This window comes from Hippoglossus stenolepis, chromosome 5 (genome assembly GCF_022539355.2).
Source record: "Hippoglossus stenolepis isolate QCI-W04-F060 chromosome 5, HSTE1.2, whole genome shotgun sequence".
Classification (NCBI taxonomy): Eukaryota; Metazoa; Chordata; class Actinopteri; order Pleuronectiformes; family Pleuronectidae; genus Hippoglossus; species Hippoglossus stenolepis.
In genome coordinates, this window is record NC_061487.1 from 6907275 (window position 1) to 6923635 (window position 16361).

At 42.7% G+C, this 16361-nt stretch overlaps 1 protein-coding gene across 1 annotated transcript in view; it reads right to left on the reverse strand.

Annotated features, from left to right (window-relative positions):
• syt12 (synaptotagmin XII) overlaps positions 1-14985 on the reverse strand; it is a 28275-nt gene extending 13290 nt beyond the window's left edge. The window contains exons 1-2 of the mRNA XM_035156895.2: positions 14460-14985; positions 760-820 (exon numbers count right to left, since the gene is read on the reverse strand). Of these exons, the coding sequence (XP_035012786.2) occupies positions 760-805 (46 nt within the window). The 5' untranslated portion in view covers positions 806-820; positions 14460-14985. The remainder of the gene's footprint in view (positions 1-759; positions 821-14459) is intronic.
• Positions 14986-16361: the final 1376 nt, after the last annotated feature.

The window sequence follows — 16361 nt, forward strand, 5'->3', positions numbered from 1 at the left end:
ATTTCATCAGCGACATGCAGCTCACAGCTTGGCGTCATAACGGTGTCTGTATTTATAGGCAGAGTTTGATCACTGAGCACAGTAAAGATTGTTTAGAAAAGGCTTTTTATGTCAAGACCAGCAGGAGCCTTAACAAGCTCACAGTCACTGAGCTCAGCCGCTTGTGTCGAGACTCCTCATTTAGCAGTGAGTTGTGGCTTTAGGTGATCGTCAGGTTTAAAAAGTGTAATGTCAATCAGATAATGGTTTGGGAAAAAACCTGAGAGACAAATTGGAACGCTGCTCTGAATTCAACGTCAGAGTTTCTCACGTTACATTGAAGAGGAGGCTCGTACTGAGCCGTCTTCCTCCAGATGAATTGCATCTGTGGGAGCACTCTGACAGCTTTATCTCCACTTTCAAACACCAGAGATAAGTCAATTATGGGGCAAGTCCAAATGTTTTGTAACACCGACGGCCTTCAGCAACAGATGAGGACAGAGGAGTTGTAAATCTTGCGTTTAAGGGCGACACCAGCTGTCAAATAAACCCGAGAGCAGACACAGACACACACACACACACACACACACACACACACACACACACACACACACACACACACACACACACACACACACACACACACACACACACACACACACAACCACCCAACAGCGTGGGTAAAAAACGTAACTGACAAGCATTCATCGACACAGGGATTCATGCAGAGATCAGGGCTGTGCTGGAAACTGTGTGTGACGTGCAGCGCTGTCCACTCACCGCTCTGATGGTAGCCTGATATATCGCCACTTTGAGCCGAGGACATGGTGCTGCAGCCAGCCTGCAAAAAAACATCCAGACGATAATCTGTTCAAGTGGCTTTAATGTCAAAGGCTGTAACAGAGCAAAATCTGACAAGGGACAACATGGGAAATGTGTAAAAGAAAATTATAGACTTCACTCAAAATGGCAATTTGTGTGATCATGCAGAATAAAGTTTGAGCAAATTTTCCTCTAAAATATATTGAAAATAAAACTGAAGGAGCTTTTTATTAAAGACATGAAAAATCATCTTGTAACATCCAGATCTGAATCGTTTTCCTTCAACATGAATCAGAATAACCATGTTGATTTAACCTGCTCTGAGCCGCAGGGCCAAAATGCACCATGGGACACTAGTAGCTCCTGTCATCCATTGCAAGGTTCAAGATAAAATACATGTACATGAACAGGGTACATGCACATTGACAGGCATGCATAACAAGGAAGGTCAGGGCTCATGATACATTTTAACATTTCTACACAGGGACCAACAGAGGGCAAACATTCAGATGTTTATTTCAACCAACGATTTATCAAGAAGCATTATTTAAAGTGCTGTTCAGATCCAGGTCCACTGCTTTGCAGCCCGGTGTTGAGGTTTTTACTGGTCAGGATGTCGTGGTTAAAATAATCCAGTCTTAGCTGATGGTGGGAGGACAATGTGAAACGCAGCCTCCAGGGTTAAAGTCAGACTATGTTTGCTCAGACTTTCACCTTGACACACACCCTGAGAAGTTCTGATACACTATAGCTGTGTAAATATGGTTCCACCATCACTTATTGGAGAGAACACCCGGTATTTGTTAAACCACAAGAAGTTGATGTCAGGAAGATTATAGAAGCTCATATAAGAAAACAATATGTTGTGTTTCAGTCATGAACCAACAATGGGGGAAATCTTGCAGGGGGAAGGAATTATGTTTTTTCTACAGACGGATTACATCTTCAGCAGAAGTACCATCAATACCAGATGCATCAGGGAGACCAGACGGACAGAAGGTTAACAAGTATACAGTCGTATTGCCATCACCAAATCTGACAAATATCTGAACCTTGGCTCGTCCATTGTTGTGTCTCCTCAAGATGTCTCCAAAGAAGTCAGAGTGTTCTCTTGCTGAGACATTATGTACTTTCCTCCGGTTCTTATCTTTCTAGCATCCTAACTCAAATAAAGAAATGGGGACTCGGTATTATAACTCAAATCCTCCTGGGTTAGAGAGGTCAAAAACATAGGATTATTCATACTGAGAGAAAAAGAATGAAGGTAACTACAAGTTATTAAATTGTTTTTGCAAGCTGGAATATGATAAGAGGCCTTTTAAAAAAAAAAAATCAATTAATGAATTAGGTTCGACATTCCTCAACTACATCAAGGTTTCTGGCACACGGGTCACACAACTGTCTCACCAGAGTCCAGAGGTCTTTAGGTTTTTAGGTCTTGGACATGGCTGGGGAAAAAATAATGTTTTTGAATAGATGAAATGAAAATGAATTGAGAAATTGTATTTTGCATTTGAGGTCACAGTAGACTATAGTAGAGGCAGTGATTCAGTGTGAACTCACTGTGATTGTACTTGATGCTCATGCAGCCGTTTGGTTTGTTTAGTTCACAATAAGAAATCAATTCAGTTTTCGTTCCCATGAAATAGCAGTTTTCTATTGCAGAGACAGAGGAGAACAACATTCCCCTGCACCCCTCTCTCTGCCTCCACTAACTGAAAAACAAAAAAGACGCTCGCTGGCGGGTGACTCATTCCTCCCCTCCTCCTTCCCCCACTCAGAGGAATCTCCACATATCTCAGCAGCTCGGGGAAAACGGGAGCATTATACTAATGATATAGAGAAAGCAGTGTGTGTGTGTGTGTGTGTGTGTGTGTGTGTGTGTGTGTGTGTGTGTGTGTGTGTGTGTGTGTGTGTGTGTGTGTGTGTGTGTGTGTGTGTGTGGGGTGGGGGTGGTGTTCACTCAATTCTGCTGAGCGCTTTGCAGACTACAGCCAAGCAGGCCAATTAAAGTAGCTGACGCAGTGCAGGGCCCATTGACAGCTGCTGATGTGCCATTAGCAAAGCATGGGGGAATCTGTGGCAGAGAGGGAAGCTCTGGTCACCCCCCCTCCCCGCTCCACCCGCTTACTCAGCACGGCTCGGATCAGCTCGGCCCTGCTCGAGGTAACATACGAGTGTAGAGGAGGTCCGGAGGAAGCTTACAAGGGAGAGGGGAGGGACGATAGTAGAGAGAGAGTGAGTAAGACAATGTCTGACAGATTTAGTAAATAATTAGCGTGGGCGCTCTGGAGCCTCAGTGGGTTCAACACCAACATCAAGTCCAAGTTGCCTGAAATAGAAATACATTTGAAAACAAGGAGGCACACACATTTTGTTTGGACACTTCAGCTTCGTAAAGTCTGTTAATCTGAATGCGATGCCTGTGGATTTACAGAATTTGGAAGTCATAAAGATGCGGTTATCTTCTCACACAGTGGTTCCCAAGCTTTTATGTCTGACATAAACCCACGAGGCTGTAAGTCCTCGGCTACATCCATACTAACCAGTTTTCTTTTAAAAATGCATTAACTCTGCTACAGACACTGCACTCCAGAGTTTTAGAGACATTAAAACTGAGAAGTTTTGAATCGCTGCTGGCCCCGTTTTAGTTTGAAAAGTGCGCGGCTGCGTTTTGGTCTGGATGGGCAAACAAAGATGTTTGGAAACGATGATGTAAACACTCACACACGTTTGCTGATTGGGTCTTTTCCGTCACGCTGCAACCTTCGCTGATTCATCAGGCTCCTGTCACATGACCCAATCACAACTGGCACCAGCCTCGGCTTGGCTGACCCTGTCTGCATTTTACTTTAATCGCCATTGCTCCTTCTTGTTTGTAGCCTATAGCTCTTTCTGCAACTTACAACCACGTGCTTCCTGTTTACACCGACATACACATATCAAGTGTGTGTGAGCAGTCAGGCGATATGTGTTTCCGGGTGTGTTGGTGTGGACAGGGATGAAAACAGATTCGGAGCCAAAACACAAGAGACAGTTTTAGTTTGAAAATGCCACTTTAAAATAAAAGCATTGTAGCATGGATGTAGCCAAACTCAAGTTCCACTTCATCCACTCCAACAGTTGTCTTTAGAATGTATCTAATATCAGTACTTTGATATTGTCTGTGGTAAGGCCTTGTCTGTTTTTACATTTTTCTACTTCTGAATTACATTTGATGCTCTTGCAGTCTCAACATTCAGGCACTAGAGACTACAAATAAAGATCAGCCACACACCAATTTGTCATCCAATTTCTATGTTGCGTCGCACTGATGATGACTTTGTAACATCTGTTCAGGGACTACAGATGAAAAACAGCTGCAATAATCCATAAATCCCAAAATAATATTGATGATCCCAAACAAATATGTGGATATACATGTATTTATGTTATTTGTTCAGTATTTAGTTGTCTTCGTCCCGAGCTGTAAGTCAATCTATGTGTCTCAGTGTCTAAGTACACTGAGAGCAATGCTAAACTGGAGTCAAATGCCTTGTTAAGCTGAAGTTTTTATCTCATGACGACACAGAATCTAAGGCAGAATGTGAAGTAAGACTTGCAATGTAAGTCAGTTCAATTCAATTTTATTTGTGTAGTGCCAGATCATAATATATATTATCTAAAGGCACTTTACATAGAAGGTCAAGACTTAAAAATTATAGAGAAACCCAACAGTTCCCACAATGCACTTTGGCGACTGTGGAGAGAGAAAAAAATACCTCATTAACTGGAAGTAAAAACTTGCAGAACCAGACACAGTCAATTATTTTATTTATATATAAAACAACCACTTTTGCAACTGTTCTTAAAAGGATCAAGATCCAAAAAAAGGGTTCAGCCAGTTTAAAGGGTTGGAAGAACATTTCCACAGATCTGCACAGAGACGGTAAAATATGGGTAAGCACAGATTTCAGAGGGTCACACATGAGCAAACACACAACTCCCAAATCTCTTTGGAATGTCAAAATATAAAGCGGGTTTACGCAATAAAAAAATTAATTCAAAAAATCATCAATGCAAAAGACTCTCGTGGGTATTCACTCATGTGCAGACCAGACCTGCACTCTGCCCTCGACAGAGGGGGATACACAGGGATCTGCCTCTGCTGCTAATTATCCTCTCTTCTCCTCATCTTCCCTTCCACCATCCAGCACATCAAATCTCTGCACAAGTGTTGTGTGATAAGGGAGATGGTTTAATAGAAGCACTTTGTGTAATAAACGGAGGAGGAGATGCCAGCTTCAGGGGACGCATCAACTTCAACCTTCATACACTCTTTTTTTCTCTGTTGCAATTACTAAGCTGAAGAGGCAGCTGGTCTAAACCTTTTAACCAGGATGTCTTATTACATGGCATCAACATATGTCGGTAATTTACATCACAACCAGTTTCTCCTTTAAATGTGACACTTTCTTTCAGTTTACAGCTCATTACCACGCTGTTTCAAGGTAAACCACTGATGTGTCGTCTTCATGCCCACATAATGTCAGCCCTCACACTGCTTTGGGTTTATCTCACAGTCGCTGCAGGGAGTCCTCACCAGACCTGAAAGGACCATCTCCCTACACTGCATATTCAGCTAAAGGACATTTTAATCAGCGAGATATGCATCAGATGATGTCTCGTCACAATGTCAGCTCGCACAACCGGCTGTGATGAGCGTTAATAATGTAAAGTAACAGAGCTTGAGAAGTTTGTGCAGTACAATTATCCAGAACAGCAATGAGGCTGTCTCAGGGAAAAGGAGTGAAGACTGAAGTGACGGGCAGGTTTCTTTCACTGTAGCGACTGTAAAATGACAAAGAAGATTCCTGATTTAAACACTTAAACACTTAACACTTAAAGTGAAACTACATTCTGTTTTTAAATGGGATTTTCAACGACCTAAATAATATAAAAAGTTGACTTATAAGCAGTTTCTCCTTTTATTCTCTACTTTTGGGTGTGTCTTAAAACATCTGGAGCAGAGTGAAAGGTGCTCCTCTTACGTCACAGAACACACCACCTGATCTCTTCCAGCTGGTATCAGCGTGATACGCCGCAGGTGCTCATTTAAAAAGAATAACAATAAGAATCTGGTGTTTCTAAGTTGCTCTTTACCTTCAGAAAGAAGTCAGAAAAAGCTGCTAGTAATTCCTCATGGTCGTCACCATCACAGCACTGGGCAGCTCCTTCAGTGACAGACTGAGACACCCACAGTATCTAAAGGAGTCGTAGGTGTTTCCTTCGTGATGCTGTAAGACTGAACCATGTAGAACACTTATTTATCTGACTCACACTCACTCACACTGTGCAATATTCATTTTCTATTGGTGCAATTTCAAATATTTAACAAATGTTCAATATCTTTTTCTATATTTTACATTTCTTTGTGTTCATACTACATGATTACTGCTGTATGGCAGATTTCGCCATTGTGGGACTTATAAAGGATTATGTTGTGTTATGTTGTGTTATTTTGTGTTGTGTTGTGTTATTCATTCATATATTTTAACAGCCACAGTCACATACAAGAAAACAATTTCACATCCTTGGTACTGTAAATATTAATGAAGCCATTAACACATTAATATAATGTCACTCAGTTCACCTCCAACAGTCTCCTTAAATCCAATCAAGCTGCACTAAATATCACACACTAGGAAACACTTCCATAAATATGACTGATTTCTTTCATCAACACCCATTAATTATTCTCTGGCGAAAATGTTGAAAAACATCTGAGAGACACCTTCAGAGAAAGTGATAAAAAGAAAATCCTGATTCTGTCCCGTGATCCGAATCAGCACCTTCCCTGACCCATACCACATCCTTCAGCCAGCTTCACAGTAATCCATTCAGGAGTTTTTGCATAAACATGGGTCGTAATGGAAAGGGGTGAAAACATAACTTCCAGGGAGGTAACAAATTATAATAGTAATAATAAATAGTTGAATACTTCTAATTTGTTTCTGCAGTTTGTCTGAGATCTGGTGCAGGGTCTCCCACTAACACACCAACATGACCAAGGAGGAAACTGTTGCTGCTGCATGCAAGACTGAGCAGCGTCCAGCTGAACCTAAAGCAGCTGAGACACAAACGGACGAAGCCAACACGCTCGTCACGTTGAATAGTCACTACCATCGCTGTGCTGCTGCTGCTGCTGCTGCTGCTGCTGCTGCTCCATGTTTGCTGCTAACAGAAAACAAGAAAGAGAACAAGAACCCCCTGTACTGGACCTGCATGTTGGAGCAGCTCTGATCAATAAGGAACACACACAGTGATTTATGTCACACACACACAGAGAGAGAGAGAGAGAGAGAGAGAGAGAGAGAGAGAGAGAGAGAGAGAGAGAGAGAGAGAGAGAGAGGTTAGATAAGGGTAGAAAAAAGACAAGGATGAGATAATAGAAATAAGTGATGGAGGAAAATAAAGAAAGGGATGAAGAAACATAGCCCATCTAGAGAGGAGGAGAAGGGAGGAGAAGGGAGGAGAAGGGAGGAGAAGGGAGGAGGGATCTCAGGTCTGTCAGCTGCTCTCCTCCGACTCTTTCTCTCTTTCTCTCTCTCTCCCACCAGCTGATCAATCAACTTTGCTTTTAAATCTCGCCCAATGACTCATAATCAAATCAACTGCCTCACTGCCATTTTACTATGGAGCGTCTGAGGATCTGTGCCACTTCAATCTGTGAGCAGGCAGCAAAGCCACATCTTCTTTTCTGTCTGTGTCCTACAGCCTGTTTCCACGTCAGCTCCACTTTGACTCTCTGGTTTAGACAGCTCATTTGGTAGATGGTGAAAGAAAGGAAAAGTAGCAATGCACCAGCCGCCACCTTTTTTTTTTTTTTTTTAAGTGTCAGCGGTGGTGCCAGCTCAGTCGAGAAGAATCTGCAGCGAATCAACTCAATCACTCAGGGTTAAAAATAAACCCTAAGCTCAAACTTTCATGCTGACGATACATCACCTCGACAGGCCAGGAGGAGGATCTAGGATTCGTCTAAAGCAGGGGCCATAAAGGGGCCACAATATACACAGAGGGGCCATTTATATGTCCAACATCCATACGCAATTCCTGATTCAGTGAGGTGAACATTAAAAGGGATAGTTCACCAAAAAATGAAAATTCCACACCAACAGTCCACAAAACACTTTAGGAGTTTCGGGGCTAAATCCAATACAATTGAAGTAACTGGTGACCTCTTCTTCAGACGTAAAAAAAACGGCAGAAAAAAAAACATAACATGCCTCCACACATGCCACCGCGTTCGCACTCACACAAGGGTACGTGCAGGGTGCAGTGCGGTTGCATCGCTACTTCCATGAGCGGAGATCAGGCTAAAAACAGGGTGTAAATGACGCTGTTTCGAGTCGAATTTGAATCCTAAATTCTTAACAAATTAAGTGTTCAAAGTCATATTTATTGTTTTATTGTTAGTGAATGACAATTTTATTTTAAAGACTAGGGACAGGACAGGGGCACTTAAGGGACCCATCAGATGTCAGTAGGGGTCAGTGCCCCCATCTGGATCCGCCCCTGCTACTGGCTGATAAAAGTGCAGCAAAGGAACAGAAACAATGAAAATTTACACTGAACTCTGTGCAGTCTATGACTAATCAGGGCAATTTTATCTACCAGTCCACAGCCAGCAGCTCTACGAGGCCACGAATTGTTCATCTTAAAATCTTTGAGTGTGAGATTAAGTAGAACATTATCTCCCTCTAATTTGTATATTTAGTCTGGAGCTACTTAAACAACTGGAATTTGATTTGTGTCCAGAAACCTGGAGGTTAAATATTTCCTTTCCTTTATTCCCCAGACAGAGAGAAAAGCTCACACTAAAGTTTGTGATGAGCTTATGAGAGAAGGTCCAAACAGGCTCATTTACAGAGTGGATAAAACGGAGCAAACACAATTAAAGCAGACAAATGGAGGCAAATCGCTCGCTTGGTTGAATAACTGCCAGCTAATTTCCTAAAATAATGATTTTTGCCTTTTGTCCAGATAAACAATGACATGTTATATCCCAGAATAAGCTCCATCACACACACATGCATCACAACACACCCACTGCATTCAGGCTGAAAGTTATTTCTTCACCTGAATAGACATTTTCGGTGCCTTTGGTTTTTTTATTACCTCTTTATTACCTAATATTGACGCACGAGTCTGGAGCTAAACCTACAAATCTAAAAACCTTGTTGTGATTGTTGTCCACCACTCATCAGTTCAACTACGAGGCTACTTGATAGATGAACCCCCTCACAATTAGGCTAATACAGGACAGGGGGAGCTGTCAGTGCTGCAGGACCGTCTGTCAGACCTGACAAAAGGTTCATTCACTTTCAGTAAAGTGGAAGTGGGTGGGAGCCGGGGTTGTGGGGAAGAGCGGCGACTTGAAGGCCCGCCACGGCTTTATTGATTAACTATTGAGTAACAGCAGTCAGATCCAGAGGTATTTGGACAGCAACACATGTCTTTTATGCTTTCACTCTAAATCCTTGTTTCTTTTTGTTTTAAAATTCCACTTTAAATATTTAACCTGCTGACGTTCAGCTTTAATAACGACTTAAGATCTGAATGACCCATAACACACGAAGCTAATGGGAATGTTCTGTTTTTCAGCGATTGACATCCAAGGGACACTACAGCTCAGAGTTCAGGTCGGACTGAAATACTGACGGCAGCATGTCATGGTGACACAGTTTTATTTATTTTTTACTTCTTTCCAGTTATTTAACCGTTTGGGCCTTTACAAAGTTTAATGTTTGGTAGGCCCCTTTTTACTGTTATATTTATGGAAGCCAGCTAGCGTAGCCAACCCACATGTATATGCTCTATTTAGCCGTGCAGGCGGGCTACTAAGTACATATTACTGAAAACAGAGAAACTGGTTTAGCACAACAGTGACCTTCACCAGCTCTAAACATCAGAGGTAGTGTAGGAGGTGAGACAACCTCCACTATTGACAGCATGCCTTTACTGCACTGATTTATTTATTTGTTTTTTTTACTTTCATTCCTGCCTTATATGGTTATATTCCTTCATAGCGTAGTAATAATGGTAATGTATTGCATGTTAAGCCGGCTGCACACTAGAGGATTTTCAACTCTTGACCGATTTTAAAAAACGTGGCAGATCCCAGACATAATAACAGATTTAACTGACTTTTTATCTTATAATCTTCAGAACGCACACTGACAGACCCAGCTCGCTAGGGAAGAGGAGGCAACATAATTAAAGTTGTTTAGTTTATTTTGAAACTCAGGTTTTCGATTGTAATGACAACACAGGTAACGTGAACTAACAGAAAACAGGCCGGAGGGAGCTATTTCAAATCAAAGAAAAACAGATAACAAAAAGAGGACTCTTAACTAGAGCTGCACAAACCTAATAACGGAAATAATTCCTTATTGAACAACACAACTGCTTCACAATCAAAAGACAAATGAAAATAGCACCCCGATCCTAATGTCCAACATTAATTCTCAAATACACAATTATGGTCTGACCCTCAGACAACGGCAAATAGCATCTCTCAATAACAGACGTAATGTCAATAGAGAGCTGGATTGGCGAGCTGTTCAATACACAGCTGCCACGACCTACACAGCCCTGGGTGACTCTTCCTGATGATTGGAGGCTTGGGGTGGATGCCGCTCCAATCGGGATCCTTGTTTCCACCACCAGCCAGGAAGGAGGAGGAGCATCTGCCAGGCCTCCACCGGACACAGAGATAGAGACACATAGAGACACAATACACACCAACATGGACAGGGGACGGTTACGGCCGTAACACACACAGTGAACAATTTGGCCAGAAATTCAGACCACACACTCTCCGTTTGTAAGATACGATTTCACAGCGGCCATTCCAGAGACTTGGAGTCTCACAGAAACTCGAGATTCTTCTTCTTCTTAAGTTTTTCTATGGTAGTTGCCACTTTACAGCCAATTTCTGAACTAGAGTGTGTAACAGGTGATTAAAGGTGACTTCAGAAGAAAAACAAACATACAGATGTAGTCATGGCGGAATTGGTTTATACGTTTTGCAGCACGAGCTGGAGGTGAGTTGAAAACGTACTGTTGTTTTTAGTCGCAGCTGTACAAGTGCGCAATATTCGGTTGGCGACGCTTCCCGGTCAGCTTGCTCTCATTGGCTTTTGTGGGTTTCTGTCGGGGCCGATAAGAGGAATAAATAGATCATCGGCACAGACTCTGCAAATGTCATAAAGGGCAAAACGTGTCTGAAATCAGCCTTTAGAACTTTTGATGTGCATGCGTGTGCACGTTAAGCTATCAAGTGGGGTCAAATTAGGCTTATGGACGTTCCAAGGCAATGTCATATGGCTCGATATGAGCAGCCAGTCTTCATTGAGAAGGAGACGCTCATTCAAGAAGGCTACAAAGATCTGTACCTTGAAGGGCCTCTATAATTCACTTTTAATTTATATATGAGCATGTGTGATAAGCAGGAAGTGTTCACCTCAGAGTTGGGACAGATGGGATTTAATCATCTAACAACCCCGGCCCTCCAGCTGGCAAAGTGTTTTGGATGAAACTGTCTGTTGGTACCAAAAATCCACTCTCACAGGAATCTGCTGCTGCTGCAAAAATTAAACGAAACATACTTTTTTTTCATTTTGATTAACCGCATACATAGAGGAATTGAACCAGACAGCACAAATTGATACACCGATTTTATTTGCTAAATTAATTAGAGCTTCAGTTAAGCTGTCAATTTAGTCTATTTCCATCCAAATGAGATGAGCCACTTAAATGTTGTAATTTGTTTCTGAAGAACTTTTTTTAAAATCATATTTGTTAAAATCTTGTCCCGATAGCGTTCTATAAATAAAGTTGTCTCCAAAAAAATGAAAGGGAAAAAAGCTGTTGTCTGTTGTCCTCACAGGACTATAGTAAAGACTGAATGAAATGACTGGCTGGAGAACTTTACCTGCTAACCTGCACTGTACCTGCTAACCTGCACTGTACCTGCTAACCTCACAGCACAGCACCAGAGTCTTGAGCCGGAGAGACTAAGAAAGCTAGCGAGCGAGTCACAGATAAGTCGTCTTCTTGTAGTTGTCAGTCAGTGTGAGTTCATGTGTTTTTTGGGGGCGTAGCGTTGTCGAGAGGGCCGATCGGAGTAGGCGGGGTGTATCGATTGCATATTTTAAGCATTGCCTGCTCAGCTTTTCCAGGATTACCAACCCTAGCTTTAAAACCTGCTTTGGAAAATCAGAGCAGATTAGGGGGATGTTTATTTTCTCATGTTCATGACTTTGATGCCACTCTGATGTTTGAATGGAAAATAAGTCGCATCCCTCAATTTCCCAAAATTTAGAACTATTATCTCAAGTGAACCGTCAGTAAGGCAACTTGTTTCATATGTTGTCAACACAGTTTAATACTTGATAATATCTTTGGGCATCATAAATATGATTCATCTTTACCTAATGACTCTCTCTCCAGCCTGCAGCGTTTAGAGAACTTAGCTGTGGCTACATTTGACAGCAAACTGCTCTGACCACACACATCCTGCAAAAAATCAACCAATTACATGTTCTGTTCTGGAAAAATGAACTGTGACACATTAAAGTGTCGGCCAGCGCTCGATGTAAGGAAGGAAACGTTCTGAAAATGTCCGCAGGTGTTAGAGGAGATTCCTCCCTGTTCATCTATGTGCTCTCACTTTTCTTAATGTAATAGCACTTTTCTTCTGAGAGGTGTGTATGTGTGTGTGTGTGTGCGTGTGTGTGTGTGTGTGTGTGTGTGTGTGTGTGTGTGTGTGTGTGTGTGTGTGTGTGTGTGTGTGTGTGTGTCAGGGGAAGTCCATGACAGAGTGAGAAAGAGAGTAGGTGTTAAACGAATGGCTGAGATGATTGTAAGTGCTAGAGGAGGAATTGAATTCTGAGCAGGCCGTATTTCAGCTTGGCTAAGAGGCGAGAATCCCAGTAAAACACACACACACACACACACACACACACACACACACACACACACACACACACACACACACACACACACACACACACACACACACACACTCGCCTTTTTCAAGCGAATGCTCATCACACAGCTTCTGGATGTGATTCATGTTTTCAAACTGTTAAAAGCCTCTCTAAAGCAAATATGTGGCTTGAAGAGGCGGACGAATCAATCGATATTTTCCAGGTATTCAGAGCACATCTTTTGATTTTAAGATGGGCCACAGCAAGGAGAGAAATCAGTATGTTTGGCCTGAGTGGGGGAGCAGAAGACCTCAAGAGTCAAAGAAGTATTTGTGGGACAATCAGTCAACTTGAGTAACAATAAACCAACAGCGAGCCATAAAAGTGGCTATCGTCCATACAATGTCTGCAAAAACCACCAAGCAGCTGCAAAGATTAATTTGTTGTTGTTTAGCCAAACAAACACAACTGATAACAGACATTCTTTATGGCATCATTGTCTGCATCACTTTATAGGATTATTATGTGTAAAAAGCTCAATTAAAAACCAAAGCAGCACCTTCCTTCTCTCAGATGGAACATTTGGTCTCCTGACGTTTTTTAACTTTTGACCCTTTGAAATGAAGCAATATTCACTCCCAGCCTTTTCTCACAGGCTGCACAATGTCTGAGCTGTGAGCTGTTAAACCAGAAAGCGATGTTAATTCTTCACACTGAGATTCATTTAAATGGACTTTAGCATTCTGTGACCCCTCGGGATCCCATCGTTATCTCCTGATTCTTGTGTTTGGATCAAGTGAAACACTGAAGAAGACCCATGTTGGGTCTAATAATTGTGTTGATCTGCAATATGCAATCATTAAAAAATAACAGCAGTTCAGTAAATCATTCAAACTTATATACGAGCCACATACGTAAACTGTAAAAAAAGCTACTTCAGTTTAATTTCACGGAAAACATTGAGTATAAAATCTTGCAGATAAACCAGGTAGGATCAACACAAAGTTTTCCAACTTCCCTCTGCACCAGAGACTGCACACAACTTCCAGCACACAAACAATTAAAGTGACGGTATATTATAGAACTGTTTGAGGAGGACTCACTAATGACGAGGAATAATTCTGAAGAAGCTCCAGAGCACAACAGCCCAATCCGTACAGACAGGTTTAGAACGGGGCACTGTGTCCTAAAGATTAGCTCCCTCAGTTGGTTTAATTACACACCACAGCTCATCTAACCTGCAACTAAGTTTTTTTCCCAGGCCACAGTTTAGAGCTGGAGTTTAGCAGAGTGGTGCTGAAAGGACAGCTCCTGGTGCCATTTGTCACCAATGCTTTAACCTCCTGTGTCCCAGTGAAGCCTCGAATCAGCCCCACAGTCAATATCCCGCTCCTATAGCTCAGGTCCACTTGCAATGCGCATCGATATTTGGGTCGAGTAAGAACAATACTGTGCCAGATTTAAAAGAGAGACAAGAAGGATGCATCCAGAGCTGCATTTACAAGCGCAGCTAAAGCCTCACACGCTTTCAATTCACCCCTGCAAAGAAAAAAGACGCATGCAAGTCCCCCCCAAGTCTCGCCATGATGCATGTTGCTTGTTGGTGCACGGAGAGGTGCAGGAGCGCAGCGGCTCGTGCGGCAGGTGTTTGGATGCAGCCAAACGGCCTGAGTGAGCATTTCTTACCCGGAGTTTTCTTTTGGTGCAGTAGGGAGGAAGGAGGAGGAGGAGGTGGAGGAGGAGGAGGAGGAGGAAGAGGAGGAGGAGGGTAGAGCAACTCCACCGCTCTCCCTTCTTTAGGCGCCTCTCTCCATCCAATGACACAGGGGCCGGTCCGGTCTGTGCGTCCCGGTGGAGGAGTGCAGGAGGAGGGGAGGAACACGGCGTTCACACTGCTCCCGTGTTGCAGCGCATCCAGGGAGCGTTCAGACGTGGCCCGGCAGCGGGGAGGAAGAGGAGCAGAGGGATGAAGAAGAAGAGGAGGAGGAGGAGCGAGGTGATGTCCGTCTGTTTCTGCTGCTACTCGCTGGAGTCTGGGAAACTGCTGCTGCTGCTGCTGTGAGAGGCATCTCTGTGTGGAGGCTCAGCCGCGACCCAGCGACTGCAGACACCAAGTCCCACCCCTGCAGCGCAACTTCCACCGGCGGCCCCGCTCAATAATAACACGACCACCGCCCCCTTCTCCTCCAGCAGCTGGAGAGAGACCCTGCTGTCTGACACACACACACACACACACACACACACACACACACACACACACACACACACACACACACACACACACACACACACACACACACTCATGCAGTGACTACTTGCCTAACCCAAACACTTACCCTAATCTTAACCCTAACTTAACCTAAACCATAGTTATACTTGCCAAACCCTTATCTTTACCCTTACATTAACTTTAATCTAACCCTAACCTCACATTAATCTAAACCTAATCTTAACCTAACATTAACCAAAACCATTTTAGAATATAGGACAAGATGGTGAATATCCTAGTAGGGTAGCAGCTTACCCAATACCCTAACCTCAACCTAAACCTAACCTTAATCTAAACCTGACCGTAACCATAGTTACTGCTTGCCTAATCCTAATTCTTAACCTAACTTTAAAGCAAAAGTTCACCCAGAAATGAAAATTCACTCATTATCTACTCACCCCTATGCCGATGGAGGGGTGGGTGAAGTGTTTGGGTCCACACAACACTTCTGGAGTTTCAGGGGTAAACAGCGTTGCAGACAAATTCAATACAATTGAAGTAAATGGTGAATCTCCTTCAAATAAAAAACAAAACAACAGACAAGGCAACAGACAAAGCCCCGACATTCAAATTCAACTGGAAACGGCATCATATAAATGTTTTTAGCCTAAATTTCTGCTGTTGTCCTCAGCCCAGAGCCTGGAGTTATGCAACAGATGCACAAGATGTAGGGGGAGGGGCATGTGTATTTCAGGGACACACAAACTTTTTTATTTTCTTCTTCTCCCCCTCAGCATCCCTTCCTCGTTTAAATCTCCTGACCCCCAAACTGACTGAAGTTCCTGTCCCAAGAATAAACCTCCTCCTCCTGCTCTCTTCCTCCTCCTCTCTTCTCTTCCTCCTCTGAGGTGTTTAGCTCTTGGGGATGATTCAGTGTGAAATTACATAACTGTTAATACCGGGGGTGTGCCGGGTGCAGTGATGACACCTCAGATAGCACAACACTCATCTTCAGCCTTCCTCTCATCCAGGCCCTTTCCACCGAATCTGATTACAGCTACAGTTAAGGTAATCCTCACCTCGCTGCCACAGCACATTACACCAAGATGGTAAATTAAAAAAGGTAAGTGCCACTTAAGGTATCCTATACTTACAGGCTTCATGAATTAAACCAATAGCTCTTTAGATAGTTAATAAATCATTTATTCACTCTGCATAGATCAGAACAGCCGGGAAGATAAACAGCATCGAAGGAGATTTATTAGCCATTAATAAAGGCATCAGTTACACTTTAATAAGCCTTTGAGTAGAACTGATTTGGAAATAACTTTATCTTACTTGATTCACTTTAATAGATTCCTTTATTGACATTTTTTAAA